The sequence below is a fragment of the Anomaloglossus baeobatrachus genome, chromosome 1 (genome assembly GCF_048569485.1).
Source record: "Anomaloglossus baeobatrachus isolate aAnoBae1 chromosome 1, aAnoBae1.hap1, whole genome shotgun sequence".
Classification (NCBI taxonomy): domain Eukaryota; kingdom Metazoa; phylum Chordata; class Amphibia; order Anura; family Aromobatidae; genus Anomaloglossus; species Anomaloglossus baeobatrachus.
In genome coordinates this window covers 745,898,253-745,923,674 of record NC_134353.1, presented here as the reverse complement: position 1 = coordinate 745,923,674, position 25,422 = coordinate 745,898,253, and the positions used below count along the sequence as shown (strand labels likewise).

At 47.7% G+C, this 25,422-nt stretch overlaps 1 protein-coding gene across 3 annotated transcripts in view; it reads left to right on the top strand.

The window, feature by feature from the left end:
• The window catches only part of CFAP251 (cilia and flagella associated protein 251), a 235,633-nt gene that overhangs the window by 96,874 nt on the left and 113,337 nt on the right, over positions 1-25,422 (top strand). For all 3 annotated transcript variants that reach the window (XM_075323342.1, XM_075323353.1, XM_075323331.1), the window contains exons 9-10: positions 200-244; positions 22,452-22,669. In XM_075323342.1, the coding sequence (XP_075179457.1) occupies positions 200-244; positions 22,452-22,669 (263 nt within the window). The remainder of the gene's footprint in view (positions 1-199; positions 245-22,451; positions 22,670-25,422) is intronic.

Here is a 25,422-nt window from a genome sequence, read left to right as displayed (position 1 = left end):
TAATAGGTGCAGAAATTGTGCAACACCTTAAAAACACCTTAAATACACAGAACAGGGGAAAATTTTGGTTGCATGCAGCTCTATCTTTTTTCCTTTGTTCAAGTTATGTTTAGTTACTGATAACTGTGATTAATGTATTTTATGCAAAAGTAACAAATGAATACAATCCGTTCAGCTTTTTCTCTTTTTTTTTTAACAGGATAATTGTAATTTGGAGTATGTTGCGCCTCCGTTGAACGATAAGGTCAGTTGACTTTCTTGAAATATTTAATGGTTAATGTCTGGAACTGAAGCCCAGTCCCTGTACGAGTCATATAGGGTTCTGTTCCTCTAAAGGGGATACTATATGGTCAGGTACCTGCGATGGAAAGCCAAGTACCCTGACTCCAGAGATATGTCACTTACTTGGTGGCTATCTCTAGTTTTTATAAAATTACTGTTATAAGCAGGAGATTACCACTAGATGACTAGTTAACTTGCTGCTATGTAGTCCTCCATATTCATGAGCTCTATTTAGGTTCAATATATCTTTATTAAACAAGGAAAGCAAAACAAATATTTCCAGGCATTCAAATAGGGAGCAACATGGTGACAAACATAGTTGAGTCAGGTCGGAGGTCATCCCTTCCTCCTGACTAGGAATGTGCCTATATAGCATTCAACAAAAATTAATGACTCCCCTGTATAAATGTTTCCATACATCTTTGGTTATACAACAACAAGTGAACAGAAAAGAAGCAAGAGCAAAAGAAAAAAGAAACAGGGAGGGACGAAAAAAGATGAGAGAAAAGAAAAAAAAGCAAAAAAAAGGGGGATCAAAGTAAGTGTCCCTATATTGGAGACAGTGGTCTCCCTCCGATCCCAGATCGTACTTCCAGACCTAATCACGTCTCCTAGATCCCCCACGTCAACCACTGTTGAAACCCCGCCGACTCCTTAAAGAATATCCAGGGATACCAGACTGCATCCATTAGGAGGCAGACTTCTCATCGAATGCCCTGCCCTCCTCCTGGCACTGGGGCGCATTAATTGCTTCTACCCAATCTATCCTCTGTAGGATGTAAGTGGTTTTCCAGAACCTAGGGATAAGCTGACGTCCTGCAGTCACACAGAATGGCAATAGGTCTTTCTTAACACTAGACACATCATGAGCTCTATTTAACCATGTCCCACCACTAATTAGCAGCTTTCTACCTATGCACAGTATAGACAGGAATCTGCCATTCAGTGAGTCATGGTTGGACTCCAGTGCTTGATCTGGGGAACTCTGATTGTTCGGTCAGTTTCCCTCGCTGTTGGACCATAACCTGTTTCTTTGTCGCTCCATTGGGAGACCCAGACAATTGGGTGTATAGCTTCTGCCTCCGGAGGCCACACAAAGTATTACACTTTAAAAAGTGTAACCCCTCCCCTCTGCCTATACACCCTCCCGTGCATCACGGGCTCCTCAGTTTTGTGCTTTGTGTTGAAGGAGGCACACATTAACGCAAGCTCCACATTTTAGTCAGCAGCAGCTGCTGATTATATCGGATGGAAGAAAAGAGGGCCCCAGGGCCCCCGGCATGCTCCCTTCTCACCCCACTAAGTCGGCGGTGCTGTTAAGGTTGAGATACCCATTGCGGGTACAGAGGCTGGAGCCACATGCCGTTTTCCTTCCCCATCCCTTAGAGGCTCTGGGAGAAGTGGGATCCTATCCGGTCATCCAGGCACTGGGACCGGGCTCCCTCCGCAGCCCCTGTGGGAATCTGCCGGACAGGAGACTTAATATCATCAGGGACAGGCCCTGCATCCAGAAGGTACTCTGTGTCCCCTTGGGGTCGGTGTATGGAGCGCTCGTGTCACTGACACCGCAGCGGCTGCTGTATTTTTATGACGGCCGGGACTACCGCGCCGACCGGGCCTGTTTGTCGGCCGCGGTATTAAATTTAGTCCCCGGCTTCTGCGGCCTAGTACCATAACTCCCGCCCCCGGGCCTGCCAGTCAGGGGTAAGGGCGGGACGGTCGACTTGACGTCGACAGTGAGGGCTGGAGCATACTTTAGGTGTCCTCCTCACCCCTCACTGATCACTGTTGGGCACCAGATTCCCGCACTTTATTAGTCGCCGCCCACGGCCCCCTCCTCCCCTGAGAGCTCCGGCAGCCATTTTTACATCATTCTGCCGGCGGAGGATTTCAGAAACGAGCTCTGCAGCTCTGGGAGGCCCAAGGCAGGGAATCTGGTGGTCACACAACCGCTTGGGCGGTCGGTAAGCCACACCGGTCACCGGTGCTGGTCCCCCTGGGGTGCCGAAGTGTATATATTTATAGATATATCTGTATACATTTTCTCTGTTCGGCCGCATTGTTTTTTGCTGGCTATGTACCCTCAGTGATCACTCTCCTAGGACACAACAGCATGTCGTTCACAAGGAGCAAGGGTGCCAAGACACAGGGTTATTTTGCAACCTGTACCTCTTGTGCGGCTATGTTACCTGCAGGTTCCACCTACCCTCACTGTGAGCAATGCTCGGCCCCTGTTGCACTCGCTCAGCCGGAGCCTCGGGCACTGGTGGGACCCTCGGCTCAGGTAGAACCGCCGTCTGCCCCTATCCAGGTGACAGGGACAGAGTTTGCAGTTTTGGCTGAGAAACTCTGAGTCGCTTTCACAATCCATGGCTCAGTCTATGGACAGATGGTCTGCTAAGATACTAGAAGCCTTGCAGTCCAGACCGGTCCTTACACAGGCCCCGGGCACTGTAGGATCATCGCCCCCAGGGCCCTCTCGGGCTGCGCCGCAGCGTGCTCCTGGGGTGGCCCCTATGTCTCACGGGGAGGACTCCGGCACGGACCGCAGTCCCAGACCGGCTAAGCGGGCTCGCTGGGAATCTTCCCCGACTTCATCACGCTGTTCGGGGTCTCAGCTTGATGACTCTCTGGAGGATGAAGTGGACGTCGCAGCTCAGGGCTCTGAACCTGATGTTGCTCTCAATCTTGATACACCTGAAGGGGACGCCATAGTAAATGACCTTATAGCGTCCATCAACCAGGTGCTAGATCTCTCTCCCCCAACTCCACTTATAGAGGAGTCGGATTCGCAGCAGGAAAAGCACCAGTTTAGGTTTCCCAAACGTACACGGAGTGCGTTTTTCGATCACTCTAACTTCAGAGAGGCTGTCAAGAAGCACAGAGCATTTCCGGACAAGCGCTTTAATAAGCGCCTTAATGACACACGTTACCCCTTCCCCTCTGACGTAGTTAAGGGTTGGGCTCAATGTCCCAAAGTGGATCCGCCAGTCTCTAGATTGGCGGCTAGATCCGTAGTTTCAGAGGCAGATGGTTCATCGCTCAAGGATGCCACTGACAGGCAGATAGAGCTCCTGATGAAATCCATCTATGAAGCCACAGGTGCGTCTTTTGCCCCGGCCTTCGCAGCCGTGTGGGCACTCCAAGCTATCTCAGCTTGTCTGTCTGAGATTAATGCGGTCACACGTACCTCTGCTCCGCAAGTTGCGTCCTTGACTTCTCAGGCGTCGGTATTTTCATCCTACGCCATGAATGCCGTCCTGGACTCTGCTAGCCGTACAGCGGTAGCGTCCGCCAATTCGGTGGCAGCCCGCAGGGCCATGTGGCTACGCGAATGGAAGGCAGACTCTGCTTCCAAGAGGTTCTTAACCGGTTTGCCATTTTCCGGCGACCGATTGTTTGGCGAGCGATTGGATGAAATTATTAAGCAATCCAAGGGAAAGGACTCGTCCTTACCCCAGTCCAAGCCAAATAAACCTCAGCAACGGAAAATTCAATCGAGGTTTCGGTCCTTTCGGCCCTCAGCCAGGTCCCAACCTTCTTCGTCCAACAGGCCACAGAAGGGCCAGAGGAACTCTTATTCATGGCGGTCTAAGTCACGTCCGCCAAAGGCCGCCGGAGGCACAGTCTCCAAGGCGGCCTCCTCATGACTTTCGGCCTCCCCAAACCGCATCCTCGGTCGGTGGCAGGCTCTCCCGCTTTTGCGACGCCTGGTGGCCAAATGTCCAAGACCGATGGGTGAGAGACATTCTGTCTCACGGTTACAGGATAGAGTTCAGCTCTCGTCCCCCGACTCGTTTCTTCAGAACATCTCCGCCCCCCGAGCGAGCCGAGGCACTTTTTCAGGCGGTGAACACTCTGAAGACAGAAGGAGTTGTGATCCCCGTTCCCCTTCAGGAACGTGGTCGCGGGTTTTACTCCAACTTGTTCGTGGTGCCAAAAAAGGACGGATCATTCCGTCCCGTTCTGGACCTCAAACTGCTCAACAGACATGTGAGCACCAGACGGTTTCGCATGGAATCTCTCAGCTCGGTCATCGCTTCGATGTCCCAAGGAGACTTCCTAGCATCAATCGACATCAGGGATGCGTATCTCCATGTGCCGATCGCACCAGAGCATCAACGCTTCCTGCGTTTCGCCATCGGGGACGAACACCTTCAGTTTGTGGCACTGCCGTTCGGCCTGGCGACAGCCCCACGGGTCTTCACCAAGGTCATGGCATCCGTTGTGGCGGTCCTACACTCTCAAGGCCACTCGGTGATCCCTTACTTGGACGATCTAGTCAAAGCACCCTCCCGGGTGGCATGTCAACACAGCCTGACCGTGGCTCTGTAGACTCTCCAGAGATTCGGGTGGATCATCAATTTCCCAAAGTCAAAGCTGACACCGACCCAGTCACTGACTTACCTCGGGATGGAGTTTCATACTCTCTCAGCGATAGTCAAGCTACCGCTGGACAAACAGCGTTCGCTGCAGACAGGCGTACACTCTCTTCTTCGGGCCCAGTCACACCCCTTGAGGCGCCTCATGCACTTCCTGGGGAAGATGGTGGCAGCAATGGAGGCAGTCCCCTTTGCGCAGTTTCATCTGCGTCCACTCCAATGGGACATTCTCCGCAAATGGGACAGGAGGTCGACGTCCCTGGACAGGAACGTCTCTCTTTCCCTGGCAGCCAAAACCTCTCTTCAGTGGTGGCTCCTTCCCACTTCTCGGTCGAAGGGAAAATCCTTCCTGCCCCCATCCTGGGCTGTGGTCACGACGGATGCGAGTCTGTCAGGGTGGGGAGCGGTTTTTCTCCACCACAGGGCTCAGGGAACCTGGACTCCGACAGAGTCCTCCCTTCAGATCAATGTTCTGGAAATAAGGGCAGTGTATCTGGCCCTGAAGGCGTTTCATCGCTGGCTGGAGGACAGGCAGATCCGCATACAGTCGGACAACGCCACGGCGGTCGCGTACATCAACCATCAGGGCGGCACGCGCAGCCGTCAAGCCTTCCAGGAAGTTCGGCGGATTCTGCTGTGGGCGGAGGCCACAGCATCCACCATCTCCGCAGTTCACATCCCGGGCGTAGAAAACTGGGAAGCAGACTTTCTTAGTCGCCAGGGCATGGACGCGTGGGAATGGTCTCTTCACCCGGACGTGTTTCAAGAGATCTGTTGCCGCTGGGGAACGCCGGACGTCGATCTCATGGCGTCTCGGCACAACAACAAAGTCCCGGCATTCATGGCACGGTCTCAAGATCACAGAGCTCTGGCGGCGGACGCATTAGTTCAGGATTGGTCGCAGTTTCGACTACCTTATGTGTTTCCTCCTCTGGCAATGCTGCCCAGAGTGTTACGCAAGATCAGGTCCAACTGCCGCCGCGCCATCCTCGTCGCTCCAGACTGGCCGAGGAGGTCGTGGTACCCGGATCTGTGGCACCTCACGGTGGGTCAACCGTGGGCACTCCCAGACCGACCAGACTTGCTGTCTCAAGGGCCATTTTTCCATCTGAATTCTGCGGCCCTCAACCTGACTGTGTGGCCATTGAGTCCTGGATCCTAGCGTCCTCAGGGTTATCTCAAGATGTCATTGCCACTATGAGACAGGCCAGGAAACCAACGTCCGCCAAGATCTATCACAGGGCTTGGAGGATCTTCTTATCCTGGTGCTCTGATAAGGGTTTTACCCCCTGGCCGTTTGCCTTACCCACCTTTCTTTCCTTCCTTCAATCCGGAATGGACAAGGGTTTGTCTCTCGGCTCTCTCAAGGGACAAGTTTCGGCGCTTTCCGTGTTTTTTCAAAAGCGTCTAGCCAGACTTCCGCAGGTCCGCACGTTCCTGCAGGGAGTTTGCCACATAGTCCCACCTTACAAGCGGCCGCTGGAACCTTGGGATCTTAACAGAGTGCTAAGGGCTCTTCAGAAACCACCCTTCGAGCCGCTGCGGGATGTCTCTCTATCACGTCTTTCGCAGAAGGTGGCTTTTTTAGTGGCGGTTACGTCGCTCCGTAGAGTGTCGGAGCTAGCAGCGTTGTCATGCAAAGCCCCCTTCCTGTTTTTTCACCAGGATAAGGTGGTTCTGCGTCCGGTCCCGGAATTCCTCCCTAAGGTGGTATCCCCGTTTCATCTCAATCAGGATATTTCCTTACCTTCATTTTGCCCTCATCCAGTTCACCAATGTGAAAAGGATTTGCACTTGTTAGATCTAGTGAGAGCACTCCGGCTCTACGTGTCTCGCACGGCGCCCCTGCGCCGTTCAGATGCGCTCTTTGTCCTTGTCGCTGGCCAGCGTAAAGGGTCGCAGGCGTCCAAGTCAACCTTGGCTCGGTGGATCAAGGAACCGATTCTTGAAGCCTACCGTTCTTCTGGGCTTCCGGTTCCTTCAGGGCTGAAAGCCCATTCTACCAGAGCCGTGGGTGCGTCCTGGGCATTGCGGCACCAGGCTACGGCTCAGCAGGTGTGTCAGGCGGCTACCTGGTCTAGTCTGCACACTTTCACGAAACACTATCAGGTGCATACCTATGCTTCAGCAGATGCCAGCCTAGGTAGGCGAGTCCTTCAGGCGGCGGTTGCCCACCTGTAAGAGGGGGCCGTTTTTCGGCTCTTTTTTATCGAGGTTTTCTTTTACTCACCCAGGGACTGCTTTTGGACGTCCCAATTGTCTGGGTCTCCCAATGGAGCGACAAAGAAGAAGGGAATTTTGTTTACTTACCGTAAATTCCTTTTCTTCTAGCTCCTATTGGGAGACCCAGCACCCGCCCCTGTTCCCTTCGGGCTGTTTGTTCTTTTGTGTACACATGTTGTTCATGTTGAATTGTTCTTTTGGTTCATGGTTCAGTTCTCCGAACATCCTTCGGATTGAATTTACCTTAGACCAATTTATAAGTTTCCTCCTTCCTGCTTTTGCACCAAACTGAGGAGCCCGTGATGCACGGGAGGGTGTATAGGCAGAGGGGAGGGGTTACACTTTTTAAAGTGTAATACTTTGTGTGGCCTCCGGAGGCAGAAGCTATACACCCAATTGTCTGGGTCTCCAAATAGGAGCTAGAAGAAAAGGAATTTACGGTAAGTAAACAAAATTCCCTTCTTTGTCTTTGTCCAAATGCTGTTATTTCTCTTTCCTTTGCCTTGCTGTTTGATTTCTATTCAGGTGTGTTCATGTCCTCGCATTGTTTGTCCTATCACATCTTGGGAGGGGCTATTTTATACTCACCAAGTAAATGCCTTCAGTACTGGGTATATGCCAAGGTTGATGGATGTTTGGAGTTCCAGCTCCTCAGTTTTAGGATAAACTTGTGGAGTTATCACTTTTACTTTTCCCTGCAGTTTGTGTGGTTTTTCTCTCCAGTATTCTCTCATTCTGTCTCATTTAGGATTTGGAGGAGCTCCATGTATTCCATCTTTTTGAGTTTCTTTCAGTTTCCTCCATCTTCCCTGTACGACTGTATGAACATTTCTTTAGCCATGTGTCTCACCCTCTGCTTGTGTACACATCTTTTATGATGATTGGTGTTTTGAGTTACACTTGGTGTATCGTTTAGGACGCAGTTAAGGACACTCATGGTCAGCTGACATTGAATGGGGGCGCCATTGCATAACATTAGGGTGCCAAAGTCCACAATCAGGCAGGGAGAAAACAGTCAGGTTTATGGTACCTATTTTGTATAGGGATCTACGGGTAAAATCTCCCCAGGTTTGTCTCCGTGTCAATGGAAAGGCTCAGTCGTAACATTATAGCCAGCCCATTTGGTATCACCCTAAAGTTATACAATGGCGTCCCGATTCAACTTCAGCTGATCATGAGTGAGCCTGTCTACTCACATTGGGACAAACAAACCAGGGAAAATTTTAACTGGCGGTCCCTATGCAGACTTGGAATACCCTAATCCTGACCGTTTTGTCCCTGACAGATTGCAAAGGTTAGAACATTAAAGTTTGTTTTTTTTAAATCAGGTTCATTTTTATTTAACAGCAAAATTATACAACACATAAAATAATTCCCTCCATAGAAATATCACAGAAAGGGAAAAAACCTTTAGTCAATAAGAAAAACCACACAAATAACATAATAAACAATGCACCCGCAGTCCACGTCTCATTTCAATATGGGTCTCAAAGTGCATATTATTTCCCAATATATTCTCCATAGTATAGCTTACCCAGCATCATTATGACATTATATATATATACACATATACATACACGCACGCACGCACATATACATGCACACACATATACATGCACACACATATACATGCACACACATATACATACACACACATTCCAGCAGTACGCATATCACCCTATTTGAGGAAATTTGTTAACCGGTCAGAAGGAGAAGGACCTGGTCGCTCGCACTGTCCTGCAGTAACGCCGAGGAGGGAAGGCCTGGGGTATCCAACCATGCCCCCCAGATCTTATAGAACTTTTTCAATGCATTTCTTTTAAGGTATACTCCTCTCTCCAGTCGAAGTATAGCGTTTACTCTTTCCCTAAAATCCCCGATGACTGGAGGCGCTGGGTCCAACCAGTGGTAGGCCAACAGTTTCCTAGCCTGGTACAAGAGACGTGTAATACCGACCATTACCGGCGAACTCAAGTCCACCCCCCCTTCCAGTAGACCCAGGATACATATAATAGGTCTTGGCTGTAGACGGATATTGAAAACTTGTCTAACCAATTCTAGTACTGCCCTCCAGTAATCTTCAATGTTCCCACAGGACCACATCATATGCATCAGATTAGCACCCTCCTGCCCGCACCTAGGACACAGATCATCCATCCTAACTCCCATCTTATGCAATAGACTAGGTGTCCTATATACTCTATGTAACAGGAATAGCTGTGACAGTCGTTGGCCTTCAGATACAGTAAGGCTTGGAGTCTGAGACAGGACCTCACCCCACTGTTCCTCTGTCATAGGGCCTAGGTCCCTCTCCCACTTCTCTCTAGCCTGCAAAGGGAATTTGTCGAGGTGTCTAGATAACATCACTGTATACAACCTAGAAATAATACCATAGGAGCGATCAGATGTCAACAAATCAGTAAGAGTGTGATTCCGCTCTATCCTAATGTCCATACGACGTGTCTGTGTCTCATAGGCATGACGGACCTGCAGGTATTGGTAAAAGGAACTGTGCGGTATCCCAACCTCAGCTTGGAGCTGGTCAAATCTTTTAAGTATATTATTCTGAAGAATCTGAGACACCTGATGCACCCCCCTGCTCACCCACATTCTCCAACCCGGGAGTCTCTGCAGCTCCGCCAGTCCACGATTATGCCATAAGGGCCAGTACTCAGTCATTCCTGATATTCCCAGCAACTGCTTCCCTCTATCCCACACCTTGTACATCAATGATAATGTTGGATATAATGTTCCTCCTCTGGGTGAGTATCCTGCGTCCAAAAAAGCCACTGGGTATCCCCATTCTGCAAGGCCCCTCACCAATTTGCCCCCAGCGTCATATGCCTCATCCTTTCCCCACCCCCTGAAGTGCTGCATCTGTGCCGCAACATAATAAACCCACGGGTTGGGGACTGCAGAACCTTAAAGTTACTCAATGGCGTCCTCAATTAACGTTGCTGACCCTGAGTGTCCTTAATTATAAACCAAGCTTAACACAAAACAGCAATAAGCATAAAAGAAGTGTACACAGACAGAGATTCTATGTCCTGTTGTGTATAAATTTGTGACTCTTCCGATTTTGTATTATACTGAGCCTGATGAAGAGACCTGAGTAGTCTCGAAAGCCTGCTATTATTACCATCTTTTCAGTTAGCCACTAAATGGAATCAACCACTGAGGACTCTCAGTTCTTTTAAACAAACTTTTTTTTTATCACAGACAGAGTGAGACATAGGACTAGAGATGAGCGGACCCATTGAAGTTCGCATCGGCTGGTTCATCCATACTTTAGATAGTTTGGTTCAGAACCCGAACTTGACCTGAACCCCAAATGAAGTCACTAATTTCGGGTCTCTGCCCACATGCAATCAGCCATAAACAGATCACTTCTGGGGGTGAGGTTTTTTATTTATTTAGATTAGCTATATTCGACGATGCTGTCGTTACCCCCAGGGCGAGTCATTGAAACACTGCAAGCAGCTCGCACTGGGCAGAGCACCGAGCGTAAAAGAGCACAGTGACGCTTGCGCGACTAGTGTTCATGTGTAAAGCACCCAAACTCCGAATCCAACCAGGTTTTTTTTTGTAAGGTCTGTTTCATAGTTTTTAAGGTTGAAGGGAGACTCTAAGTCCATCTAGTTCAACCCGTAGCCTAACATGTTGATCCAGAGGAAGGCAAAAAAAACCCAATGTGTCAAACAAGCTCCAATGGGGAAAAAAATTCCTTCCTGACTCCACATACGGCAATCAAACTAGTTCCCTGGATCAACACCCTGCCATAAAATCTAATATACATAACTGGTAATATTACATTTTTCAAGAAAGGCATCCAGGCTCTGCTTTAAATGTTAGTAGTGAATCACTCATTACAACATCATGCGGCAGAGAGTTCCATAGTCTCACTGCTCGTACAGTAAAGAATCCTCGTCTGTGATTATGATTAAACCTTCTTTCCTCAAGACGTAGCGGATGCCCCCGTGTTACAGTCGCAGGCCTAGGTGTAAAGAGATCTTTGGAAAGGTCTCTGTACTGTACCCTCATATGTTTATACATTGTGATTAGATCCCCCCTAAGCCTTTGTTTTTCCAAACTAAATAACCCCAAGTTTAATAACTTGGTAAGAACACCAAACCTCGGGTTCACTCAACTCTACTAAAGACATCGTCACACAGACGTACAGGGAAGATGTAGGAAACTGATGAAACCCAAAGACTTTTGGAATAAGTGGAACCCCTCCAAATCCTATATGAAAGAGAATGAAAGAATGCTGAAAAGGGAAACACAAAAACAAACTGCAGGGAAAAGCAAAGTGATAGCTCTGCAAAAGGATCTTCACCTGAGGAACTGGGACCCCAAACATCCATCAACCTCGGAATATAAAAGTATCTTCACCTGAGGAGCTGGGACCCCAAACATCCATCAACCTCGGAATATAGCCAGCACTGAAGACATGTACATGGCAAATAGAAATGGCCTCTCCCAAGATGTCATAGGGCAAACAGAACTAGGATGTGAACACACATGAATAGAAATAAAACAGAAAGACAAGGCAAAGAAACTGAAAGACAATAGAATTAACAGCTAACAAACAGCTGGACTGAGACACAACAGGCTGTGGCCCAACAGAGAGGGAAACTGGCCACACAACCGGAGGTCCACAACTATCAAGCCACAGAGTCGAGCCATGACACAGTGGCGTGGCCAGGATTATATAGAGCATTAAAATAACTGGTAGATCTGCCGCAGTTATAACAGTGATTTTATAAAAATCTATCTGAGCAAGCAGCCCAATAAGTGACACATCGCTGGAATAAAGGTGTCTGCTCCTACATTTTGCTGCTCTCATCTGAGGTAGCAAAACTCTGCTGACAGATTCCCTTTAAACATGCCCATACACATTAGAGCAAAGTCAGCAAAACCTGATGATGATGGCAGGACTGCTGACTATAATAGGTATATGGGACTCCTTTACAGATGATGCTGGGGTCAGGAAGGTTTAACCCCTGATTGTTTTTTTTTTTTTTTGCATCAGGGAAGATAAGCAATTGCCAATGGTATAATGCAGCAGCTTTCTCCTCTCTCCCCATCAGGACACATGGATGCTTGGCTGAACTGAGCATGCATCTGTATGCAAGGATCAAGAGAAATAACTGTTGCCTAACAATAAATATGAATGGGCATAGTGAGCAGTTCCTAGTGATGACTATATTAACCTGTTCTTTTCATTCCAGAGGAATAGGGACACATGTATACAAACAGAAACTTGTACCGAAAATCTCATGCACTTATATTCATACAGCTCCTGCCTAATAAATATTGAACTATTTTTTTTAACTGACTTCCTCCCCTCTCCTTTCCTTCCCAAAGCATACACTTTTTATGTATATGTGTCTAATAATTTGGGAGTGCTTGTGTTTATTTTTGCCTTCCTCTGGATCAACATGTTAGGCTACTGGTTGAACTAGATGGACTTAGGGGTACTTTGCACACAGAGATAAATCTTTGGCAGATCTGTGGTTGCAGTGAAATCATGGACATATTGTTCCATTTGTACACAGCCACAAACCTGGCACTGATTGTCCACAATTTCACTGCAACCACAGATCTGCCGCAGATTTATCTCTGTGTGCAAAGTACCCCTTAGAGTCTCCCTTCAACCTTAAAAACTATGAAACCCACTCAGATTACTACTATAACTTATAGGTATGCTTAAAGAGAATCTGTCACCAGGTTTTTGTTCTCCCCCCATCTCCGAGCAGCATAATGTAGAGACAGAAACCCTGATTCCAGCGATGTGTCACTTAAGGCCGCTTTACACGCTGCGACATCGCTCAAGTGATCTCGTTGGGGTCACGGAATTTGTGACGCACATCATTAGCGATGCCGTTGCGTGTGACACCTTTGAACGATTTTGCATCGTTGCAAAAACGTGCAAAATCGCCCATCGGTGACATGGGGGTCCATTCTCAAATATCATTGCTGCTGTCGCGTGGGCGATGTTGTTCCTCGTTCCTGCGGCAGCACACATCGGTACGTGTGACACCGCAGGAACGAGGAACCTCTCCTTACCTGCTTCCCGCCCGCAATGCGGAAGGAAGGAGGTGGGCAGGATGTTCGTCCCGCTCATCTCCATCCCTCCGCTTCTATTGGTCGGCGGTTCAGTGACGCAGCTGTGACGTCGCTGTGACGCTGAACGAACCGCCCCCTTAGAAAGGAGGCGGTTCACCGCTCACAGCGACGTCACAGGGCAGGTAAGTAGTGTGACGGGTCTGGGCAATGTTGTGCGCCACGGGGAGCGATTTGCCCATGTCACACAACCGATGGGGGCGGATACCCACGCTAGCGATATCGGTCACGATATCGCAGCGTGTAAAGCGGCCTTTACTGAGCTCTTTGCTGTCATTTTGATAAAATCAATGTTTTCTCTGCTGCAGATCTAGCAGTTATACAGAGCTCATGTATATACTGGACTACCTGAAAGTATGTCAAGTAGTTCTCTAATGATAATGTACTGCTGATTAAACAGTGATTTTATCAAAACTACACTAAGCAGCCCAATAAGTGACACACCGCTGGAATCAGGATCTCTGCCCCTACATTATGCTGCTCTCAGATTAGGGGGCAGAAACCTGATGACAGATTCCCTTTAATGGTGATAATTTCCCTCCGTGGGGGGCGTGTCCTGGCTAGGGAGGAGTGAGGGCATGTTTGTCTCAGCTCCTGCCACCGGACTACATTACTGACAATTAAACCAGCCCAAGAGCCTGGAAGAAAAGGATATGCAGCGGAGGAGAAGGGAGAGCACCCAGGGGCCCAGCAGAGGAGCATCACGGACAGAGGAGAAGGGAATTAGAGGCTTCCTTACCGGCCGAAGCAGAGGACAGCACTGCAGACCTCTCCCAAGATGGAGAGGCAGGGGACGCCCCAGCAGCAGCAGAGACAGAGGGAGGAAACCACCCGGGCAGCGGAGGAGAGGCAGCTGATAACCCCAGACAGCCAGCGTGCAAGGTCTCTGGTACAGGGGATCCCTGGAGCAGGGAGCATGGGTACAACCCCCACCATTGCTGATTGCAGACCTGCAGTGGGGAGGCCTCAGGAGGGGGGAGAGGTGCCCTTACCCCTGTCACAGGAGGAGGACAATAATAAATCTCAAGCAGAGGCTATTAATGATGCAAATGGGGAACAGGGCCCTGCTAGTGGAAATCTCCTATCTTCAGTGAGACACAGCCTGAGTCAAAGTGTGTATGATATGGAAAAGCAAGCAGAGTTAGAGCCTGCCACAAGTACAATAAGATCACATGAACCAGGAGTGCTGACAGAACTTAATGAAATCCGGGCACACATCTCTTCTATGCCCACCAGAGAAGATATGGAGACATATATAGCAAGGCTGGAACAGGCATACCGCACAGAGCTGTCGGCCCTGAGGGGGGAGGTGGAAAGAGTGGACACTCAGAACCAAATACAGGCAGCTAAAATACAGAATATAGAAGACACCACTCAGGCACAAGGGGCCATTTTGGATCAACACTCTTGCCAAATACAATATATGGTGGAAGCAATGGACGATGCTGAAAACAGGGGCCGGAGAAACAATTTAAGGGTCCGGGGTTTACCAGAGTCTGTTGAACCTAAGGATCTCCAGAGAGCCCTCCAAGTGATGTTTAATGAGATCCTGGGTGAACCATCAAGCCAACCCCTGGAGCTAGACAGAGTGCATAGAGCGCTTGGCCCTAGACCTACACTGTTACGGTTGCTGCGAGCACTGGAGACTATGTCCAGATTTCTTGCTACTGCACATGTGCGAGCGCCAGAGACTAAGTCCTATCTTGGAGCCATTGCACATGTGCGGGTGACATCATCGCTGACACAAGGTCACATGTCTCTGACACCGTCTATGCCGATTGGTCGCTGGTCATGTGCTTGTGATGCCTTGCTCAGTGATAGGCCAGCATGACGTCACTCCTGTCGTTCTGGCAGCGGATTGGCTCTGGTGTCCTCCATCTTGGATGAGGCACAGAGTGTATATAACACCCTGACACATGCCGCATGGTGCTCAGTCCTCTTGGTTCATGCATAAGAGTAGACGCTCTGTGCGCGTTCCTCTAGGCATTCCTCTGTCTATGCTAGGTGAGCGCTACCGGCAGGGTAGGGTTCTTATACCTTACAGCTTCGGCTGCTGTCCGTATCCTTACCTCTTAGGGGAGCGGACATAGGCAGGTGCCTGAGGCACATGGTCTGGCTGGGCCTTGTGGTTCGACTCGTAGGTGGACGTTGCCACTAGGGTAACGTTCCTTATACTGCGTCTGGCAGTTGTTTGTATCCTCGCACACTAGGGGAGCGAACAGAGGTAGGAGCTTTGTGCGGCTTACGCTGCTGTTGTCTCTTTTGCATCACTAGAAGAGCGGACCTAGGCAGGTGCCATATCTAGTGGTTCGTGTCCTCGCACACTAGTGGAGCGAACGCAGGTAGGAGCTTTGTGCGGCTTACGCTGCTGTTCGTCTCTTTTGCACCACTAGAAGAGCGGACCTAGGTAGGTGCCATTTCGCACACATTGCCTTTGTCTCTGTGATTATTAACAGAGATCATTCCACACACCCTCCAAGTAAGGGAGGAATTGCTTTACTTACTTATTATATCCTTCTGTGAGTTAACAGAGGTATTGCACCCTGCCATAGTCTGCAGCAGAGTCTTTGCACGGTGGACCCTGACTGTCTGATACTCCTTTAGGTTCTTATCAGACAGCCCCCCGTAACATACACAGAATGACAGACCTCGAGATGTGATTTGCAGGGTCCACCGTTATGTCCTTTAAAGAGGCCATCCTGTTTAAGCTGCGCAGTGGAGTTTCACCAGCATACGAGGGGAGCCAAGTCCAGATTCTGCAGTACTTATCCCGTTTCACTTTACAAAGGAGAGCACTGAAACCTCTCCTGGACATGCTCCGTTCGTATGAGTTTCAATACAGCTGGGGATTTCCTTTCCGCCTGCAGGTCCGACTCGCGGGAAGAATGCATGTTCTTAGGAACCCGACTGATATGCCATCATTTGCTGCAGCCCTGGACATTCCGTTGGTGCCTATAGAGGAATGGCCGGTGTTTCCAATGGAGGTATGGGGTGCTGCCCCAGATGGTGATCGGATGCGTGGCCCTCGAAGAGGAAGACCAGTCTGATGTTTAAGGAGTTATTGGTTTATAAACAAAAATTCATTGGGTTGTTTCTCAATAGAATGTACCTCCCAGTTTTGCTATAATTTTTTTGCCCGGGGGATTAAGTCTTTCTGATTATGAGGGGGGGGGTTCCCTCCCACCTTCCTGGAAGAGGGGGCGGGGGGCACCCCCTGACGGTGTATAGCACAATATTCTCTCTAGACCTTGTGTCCTCACATTATATAGGGCTGTGGCTGATAAACTAAGTTGAATAATTGCTTATTGTTAGTCCGGGGCAGGGGGCTCCTTTGTAGAAAGTTCCCTCCCTGATTGGGATAACACGCCATAAAGGAGTGGCGTAGTCTCACCATCCCTAGGTTAGACAGTTTGGTATTCTCTTATACCTATACAGTTACTTTTAGTCTTTTTAGACCCGACGTTAGGGTCTTGTTGTGACCTTGCAGGCGGGAGGCACTCTGACCTCCTTGCCTTTTGGTTTCTACTGCTTTGTTGGTAGTTTCTTTTGTATTCTCGACCTTCTTACCTCTTCTCTTTTATTTCCTCTTCTCTTTCCCTGCTCTTCCTATCCTACTTGCCTGCACATCTCTCTCTCTCTCTCCCTAATCCCCGAACCTATTCCTAGAGTCCCCACCGTTCCTCTGCATTGGAATGATGCAGATTAATTGGGGTTCACTAAATGTGAGGGGACTTATTGTCCCGCAAAAACGCTCCCAGATATTTTTTGACATGCAGAAAAAAAAGAGTCCATACACTATTGATCCAAGAAACCCATTTTAGAACGGGCCACCTCCCCATCTTTAGAGACAGATATTACACTAACTGGGTCCACAGTTCCAACCCAGAGTCAAAATCCAAGGGAGTGTCCATAGGCATCCATAAGTCCCTAGTGCACACAGTTCTAGATACACGGGTGGACACGGAGGGAAGATTTATATTCCTGAAAATTAATGTTAACTCATCCATCTTTACCATTGTCAATTGGTATCTACCGAATAGAGATCCGGCGACGACCTGCTCCTCTCTCCTGTCATCACTGGATGAATTAGCAGAAGGGACCGTGATCGTGGGCGGTGATTTAAAGGGAACCTGTCAGCAGAAATTTCCCCTAAAACCTAACAGATTCCCCCTCTGCAGCTCCTGGGCTGCATTCTATAAAGGTCCCTGTTAGTATTGTGCCCCCTTTCTGACCCAAAAAAAGACTTTATATAGAGGTACCTTTTTGGCTTTGGATTCTCTAAATCTGACATGGGGGCGGGCTGCCTGATGGCCGTTATTCTGCCCCCTGGTCCTGTATGCCGCCCCCATCGCTGATTTCCATACTTCTGGACGCCGCCCACTGCTCCAGCCATCCCTGCGCATGCCCAGTGCTCATCTCTCGTGGATGAGCACTGTGCCCAGTGTCACCGCTGGTGACGTGCGCGCAGGGTTTAGATTATGGGCGGTGCTGTTATGTTTATTAACAAGCAACCGCCCATAATCGCGGGACCGCGCTTTCCCCCTCAGCCTGCTTCTTTCTGCGCAAGCGCGCTGCTGGTGACCCCACGTCACCTCCTTCCCATCTTGCCCTGAGGCAGGAAATAGATGGGAAGAGCGCGGAGCGTCTCCTCCTGATCGGTGTTACTGCTCCGCGCTCTTCCCATCTATTTCCTGCCTCAGGGCAAGATGGGAAGGAGGTGACATGGGGTCACCAGCAGCGCGCTTGCGTAGAAAGAAGCAGGCTGAGGGGGAAAGCGCGGTCCCGCGATTATGGGCGGTTGCTTGTTAATAAACATAACAGCACCGCCCATAATCTAAACCCTGCGCGCACGTCACCAGCGGTGACACTGGGCACAGTGCTCATCCACGAGAGATGAGCACTGGGCATGCGCAGGGATGGCTGAAGCAGTGGGCGGCGTCCAGAAGTATGGAAATCAGCGATGGGGGCGGCATACAGGACCAGGGGGCAGAATAACGGCCATCAGGCAGCCCTCCCCCGTGTCAGATTTAGAGAATCCAAAGCCAAAAAGGTACCTCTATATAAAGTCTTTTTTTGGGTCAGAAAGGGGGCACAATACTAACAGGGACCTTTATAGAATGCAGCCCAGGAGCTGCAGAGGGGGAATCTGTTAGGTTTTAGGGGAAATTTCTGCTGACAGGTTCCCTTTAAACTTCACTTTGGACCCTAAGGTAGATACAACGTCGGGACATAACATTCTCTCAATAAGGAAACTAACGAAGGTTAAACGTTGTATACAGGAACTCAGATTAGTGGATGCATGGAGAACACTACACCCAGTAGACCGTGACTACACATATTTTTCCCCGGCTCACTCTTCATACAGGCGCATAGACCTATTCCTTGTAAGTCAGAAAGCCCTGACATGGCAGATACAGGCCTCTATATAGGCAGTATCTCTTGGTCAGATCATGCCCCCATATTTTTGAGCCTCACTATGCCGGATGGGCCTGGGAGGCCGTGGTCTTGGCGGTTGAAGGATAGTCTGCTGAGGGACCAGGGATGCTTGAAAGACCTGCAGAACACAATAGATGAATTCTTGGAGATACACTCAGGAGACACTACTACCCTACCTGTTCAATGGGAGACACTAAAGTGTGTGTTGAGAGGGATTCTGATCAAACATGGGGCTAGGATTAAGAGGTAGAGAGCCCAAACCATTCTGTCTCTACTTCAGAATATTTCAGACCTAGAGAAGATCCATAAGCAGACATTATCCCCGGTGACACTGACAGAGCTAGTTAAAAACAGAGAGGAGCTTAAATCCATTCTGGACCGACAATACGAGTGCCACAGGAATAGACTAAAAAGATTTATGTATGAATATGCGGACAAATGTGGCAGACCACTAGCTAGGTTATTACATCCGAGGGGGGACCCCAGTCACATCCCTACGATCAAAAAATCGGACGGCCTTTTGACTCAGAACCCAATCTACATAGCGGAGCAGTTTCAAAAATATTATAGTGACCTTTACGACATAAGGGGCAAATTTGGGGATATGCCACAAGAAGCTTTGGAGACTAAAATAAATGATTACATACTTAAAACAGCCCTGCCGACTATACCCAATACTGAGGTTGAAAACCTAGAAGCAGACTTTACAGAGACAGAAGTGGCATCTATTATCAGGGATTCTCCCTCAGGCAAAAGCCCAGGTCCGGACGGGTTTACCCCCAAGTTCTATAACATTTTTCAGACTCAGTTATCCCCGTTCATGACCAAAGTATTTATTTAACTCCATATCTGAAAACTCCCAGTGGGTAGCACAGTCTCTTGAAGCACACATATGTGTTATCCCCAAACCGGGAAAGGACCACTTGCTGGTTACAAATTACAGACCCATCTCACTGATTAATTTAGATTTGAAATTTTTCTCTACAGCACTTGCCAACAGACTTGCCCTGTCCCTGCCTGGGATAATACATACGGACCAGGTGGGATTTGTAAAAGGCCGGGAGGCACGGGACAACACCAACAAATTGTTCCTCCTGATGGCTCGGTCGAGGGCTCAGTCTCTCCCCATGTGTTTACTTTCAGAGGACGCGGAGAAGGCCTTCGACCGGGTCAGTTGGAGCTTTATGATGGCAGCCTTGAGACAGGTGGGTTTGGGTCAGAAATTTTTGGGTAGAATTGCGTCCCTGTATACGAGACCCTCAGCAAAAGTCAGGACAAATGGGTTTCTATCATCATCCTTTCTGGTCCACAATGGAACGAGACAGGGATGTCCACTGTCGCCCCTCTTATACGTCATAGTCATGGAGCACCTTGCGGTCGCCCTGAGAAACAACACAAGCATCCACGGGATAGAGGCGGGGGGGAGAGCCGTAAGCTGGCTCTATTCGCGGATGACCTTCTCATGTTCATTTCCCAACCACACATATCCTTCCCGTCCTTGCTTAAGGAGTTCGAAGAGTTTGGCAACTTAAGCAACTTCAAAGTAAATTTTTCCAAATCAGAGGCCATGAACGTGACTGTATCGGCAGAAGACCTTGCGAGAGTATCACAAAACTTCCCTTTTAAGTGGCAACCGTCAGTTTTAAAATATCTGGGAGTTATGGTAACTAGGGATCCAGCAAAAATTGTACATCACAATTTTTTCCCCTTATTAGAAAGGACAATCAGGGACTTAAAGAAATATGACAAAAAGAGATTGATGTGGTTTGGGCGTATAACCGCGATAAAAATGGATGTGTTACCGAGGTTCCTGTTCCTGTTTCAGACAATACCCATATAGCTACCGCTAAGTTACTTCTCCAAGATCCGGACAGCCTTGTCTGGGTTTGTCTGGGAGAACAGGAGACCCCGAACAGGAATTAAAACTCTGACCAGACACATAAGTGACGGGGGGGCGGGGCTCCCAAATTTTCAGTTATATTACAAGGCAGCTATCCTAACGAGATTACTGGAATGGCATTTTCATGGTAATTCGAAACAATGGGTGGTGATTGAACAGGATGTGCTGGGAACTCCCTTACTTTCTTTCTCTAACCATGGAAGTAAATGTAGGATCCAGATAGCGAAAGGAATGGAGTTCACGCGGACAGCAATGGGGATGTGGGATGGAGAGATAAAAAAGGGATCTCTCTCTCAGGAGCAGGGCCCACTTACCCCTGTATTCGGTAATAAGAAGTTCCCCCCAGGACTCCACTCCCATAGATTCGGGGGATTTACTCGGGCGGATGATACTCGTTTTTGTCACGTGCTCCAGGGACACACCCTACCAACTTATACTTCCATGCAGGCCACAGGGAGAGAGATTTCCTGGATGGAATATATGCAGTTGAAATCTTTCCTCTCGTACCAGGACAGGGAGAGAAGGATGAGGACACCCCCTACTCCTTTTGAGAAAATATTTTTACAGGGGTCATCACCTGGACATGGCATCTCACTCATTTATAAAATGCTGAACCAGAGAAATAGGGTGGATAAACCTCACTTTGTCTGTAGGTGGGGAGAGGAACTGGGAGAGGATATTCCAGAGGACGATTGGAGCAGAGCGTACCTGTGGACCCACAAGCTTTCCTTGGCGTGCGCCGCTCAAGAGAAAAGTTATAAAATTCTCACAAGGTGGTACCATTACCCGACTAAATTACATGCTATATTTCCCTCTGTGTCTGATGTGTGCTGGAGGTGTGGCACAGACACGGGTACAATGCTACACATATGGTGGAGCTGTACTAAGCTGCAACCCTTTTGGGACTCAGTGTTCTACCTGTACAAAAAGATGAGCGGAGGTGAAATAGAAAAATCCCCCCAGGTTGCTCTTCTTTCTATGCTCCCAGGAGCTATTAAAACACAAAAAAGGGACATGTTGCGATTTTGCCTGCCGGCTGCCCGTATGATTATCCCACGATTTTGGAAATAGACTAGATGCCCTACGGTGCTGGATTGGTTGGAGGAGATGACAAACCTCCAGAGAATGGAGGAGCTGACAGCAGAACTAAATGGGAACACAGAAAAATGTACTACAGTTTGGAGACTATGGATTATGTTCATGGAGTCCCCAGAGTTTGTGGAGAGTTTGGCGAGCTTTTTGAACTGAGAAACGGTGCGGAGTCTCATTCCTTCCCCCCCTTTTTTCTTTTCTTTTCTTGCTTTCCCCCCTCTCCCCCCTTCTCTAATTTCCTCTTCTTTATGCTTGTATCTTTCCTCTTCTTTCTTTCTTTTATGAACATTAATCTGCATTTTTCTAGTTTCATTCTTTATATGAAAAGATTTATCAATAATTCATAAGACAATAGACATACAATGAGAATGAGTATATTAGGATACGGGAAGTCAAAAGAAGTGGGAATTCTGACCTATAATTTATCAATAGTTATATGGTAATAGCACAAAGATAATTTGAAGAATTCCAAGAAATTTAGTAATGTAACAATTTCTGGATGTTATCCCGGCATTGAGAAAATGATGTTTATGTATTGTAATTGCACAAATGATATGTTTGTATGTTGACAACAGTTCCATCAATAAAACAGATTTGAAATAATTTCCTTCCGTATAGCTGAAGAAAACGTTGTCCACAGCCATGTCGTTCCCTCCAGCCCAGTAAGAAGTCGACATAATAGTGTGGCTTTCCTTATTTCTGATAAATAAGCAGCTCTGCGATTAGCGGTGCCCGTAACCCATCTGTATATTTACATGGGGCTTGCAGTGAAGATGCTTGAAGCTTGAGTGGCATTACAGTGAATCGCTAACGCTTTGTGCCTGCCTTTCCCTGTAACTCCTTTATATTGTTTGTTCTGGGTTATTGTCACTTATTCTGCATTGTTATAAGCCGCTTCCGCGTCTCCTCACAATTCGCTGCATTCTCCCCATGCAGTTAACCTGCTATGTTCTTTCACAATGTCAACTTTATTTTAACACTAAAATACATTTTTTTTTTGTTTTTTTCAGACTTTTAACAAAGCCGTGGGAGCTTTCAGCCAATCGGTTTTTGATTTCCGCAATGTTAGATCCTTGACAGCTACATCTGCGGGGAAACTGGTTGTCTGGGAGACCACCAATCCCCCATTGATCAGAACAAAGTCTCCCATAAAGCCACATAATAAGAAAGCTTTAAAGTTGATGCATCTGCAGAAAGATGCCATTACTGTGCTCACTACCCATGACAGGTAATGAATTAATTTACTAACACACTCGAGTAACTGCCGACATTCAGTCACCAGAACCGATTCCCTGCTGTTAAGCTTTTTCCATTCTGCATTTGCAGAGTAATTTTAATTAAAAAAAAAAAAAAAGTATTTTGCATTCTGTCTGTAAACTACAGCTAGAGAGAATTTCTAATAATCCAGACTGTCTGATAATCTGGCACTAGTATCCAAGACACAACTGCAATATGATATGGAATCCTAACTAGATTAAATGTGGAAGACACATTAGTTTTTTGCCATCAGGCACAATCCAGTGAAAAAACTGATGCGACGGATCCGTCGAAAAAACAAATCCGTTGCATCAGTTTTTTCCATCCGTTTCTTCCGGGTTTTTTTGACGGATCTGTTTTGATATTGAGCATGTTCAGTTTAAAAAAAATAGAAACCAGCTCCGGATTACGGCATATGACGGATGACGACGGATCCCTCTGCCATAGGCTTCCATTATAAAACGCGCCGGATCCGGCGTGATCCGTTTTTTCGCCGGAGACAAAAAACATTCATTTCAACGTTCCATCTGGCCGCCGGACAAGCAAATTTTGCCAGATCCCACGAAAGCCGGATGGAACACAAGGCCGTCCGGCCCAATCCGGCGCTATTAGAAGTCTATGGGGGGAAAAAACGGATCCAGCGGCAACAGACGTCGTATCCGTTTTTTCATGTTTTTGCCGGATTGTGCCTGATGGCAAAAAACTGATGTGTGAAAGCAGTGTAAATGACAGTTTGTATTAAAGGATATTTCTGGAATTTTCTATTGATCATTGATCCATCAGTGTACTATTGTGATGTCCAGTCCACCGGACCATCACCAGAAAACAGAACTATAGAGCTGTGTCCTTTGTAGAACATTAAAGTGTGAGGGTCCCATGTTTATTCAGGGAAAGTGACATTAATTACTTCAGGACTGCACATGGCCTTTAAAGGGAACCTGTCAGGTGCATTATGCACCCAGAACCACGAGCAGTTCTGGGTATATATTGCTAATCCCTGCCTAACCGTTCCTGTATACACTAGAATAGATAAAGGGATCTTTAGAAAATGTATTTCTAAAGATCTTTTATGATATGCTAATGAGCGTGGGGACTAGTCACAAGGGCGTTATTTCCTGTGCTCATTCTACCCTCTTAGCATGGCAGCACGTTCACAGGGGCGTATTAACATGTTATTCAATGCAGCATCACTAGCAGTGACGCGCGAACCTGTGTCTGCTGATCTGAATGCCTGGTACTTCCGGTCATGTGCAGTATGAAGCCGGGTGAACACATCCCGGCTTCAGAGAGGTTTAGTGTGCATGATTGGAAGTGCCAGGACTTCTGATCAGTGGTGGCAGTGGGCACAGGTACGCGCGTCACCTCTGGTGATGCTGCATTGAATAGAATGTTAGTATGTCCCTGTGGGTGTACTAACATACTAAAGAGGGCGGAATGAGCACGGGAACTAACGCCCTTGCAACTAGTCCCAGCGCTCATTAGCATATCATAAAAGATATTTAGAAATACTTTTTCTAAAGATCCCTTTATCTATGCTAGTGTATACAGGGACAGTTAGGCATGGATTAGAAATACCCACCCAGAACTGCTCGAGGTTTTGGGTGCATATTGCACCTGACAGGTTCCCTTTAAATGTAAAGGCAGTTCACTATTTTTCATGCACAGATGTTCTAAAATGCCAATGCGGCCTAAGTAGCTTTGATAAGATTGTGAAGCTGTGTGGTAGGGGAGCTGGCTCTTACACACAGTCATATTTCCCAGAGAGAAGATAAAAATAGTTTATTTCCATATTTACCTTCTCCATCTCTGTATACACAGCGCTGAGCCAGTGCTTGTGGATATAGATTAGGAACCACTTACCCTGCTTCCACCTCTGGACCCAGTGAACATATGATCACTGGATGTGAGAGGAAGCAGGAGCTGCTGGGTGCTAGGAAGCACAGACAGCTCTGCTATGCAACATGTGGGTTGAATTTCCCTTGTAGCTGTGGCTATTGTACCAGCCCTAGTTACAAGAGAAATACGCTAAAAATAAAAATGTATTTATATTTTAATATCACACAGATACATACATACATACATACATACAGTTAGGTCCAGAAATATTTGGACAGTGACACAAGTTTTGTTATTTTAGCTGTTTACAAAAACATGTTCAGAAATACAATTATATATATAATAGTTGCTGAAAGTGCACACTCCCAGCTGCAATATGAGAGTTTTCACATCCAAATCGGAGAAAGGGTTTAGGAATCATAGCTCTGTAATGCATAGCCTCCTCTTTTTCAAGGGATCAAAAGTAATTGGACAAGGGACTTTAAGGGCTGCAATTAACTCTGAAGGCGTCTCCCTCGTTAACCTGTAATTAATGAAGTAGTTAAAAGGTCTGGGGTTGATTACAGGTGTGTGGTTTTGCATTTGGAAGCTGTTGCTGTGACCAGACAACATGCGGCCTAAGGAACTCTCAATTGAGGTGAAGCAGAACATCCTGAGGCTGAAAAAAAAGAAAAAATCCATCAGAGAGATAGCAGACATGCTTGGAGTAGCAAAATCAACAGTCGGGTACATTCTGAGAAAAAAGGAATTGACTGGTGAGCTTGGGAACTCAAAAAGGCCTGGGCGTCCACGGATGACAACAGTGGTGGATGATCGCCGCATACTTTCTTTGGTGAAGAAGAACCCGTTCACAACATCAACTGAAGTCCAGAACACTCTCAGTGAAGT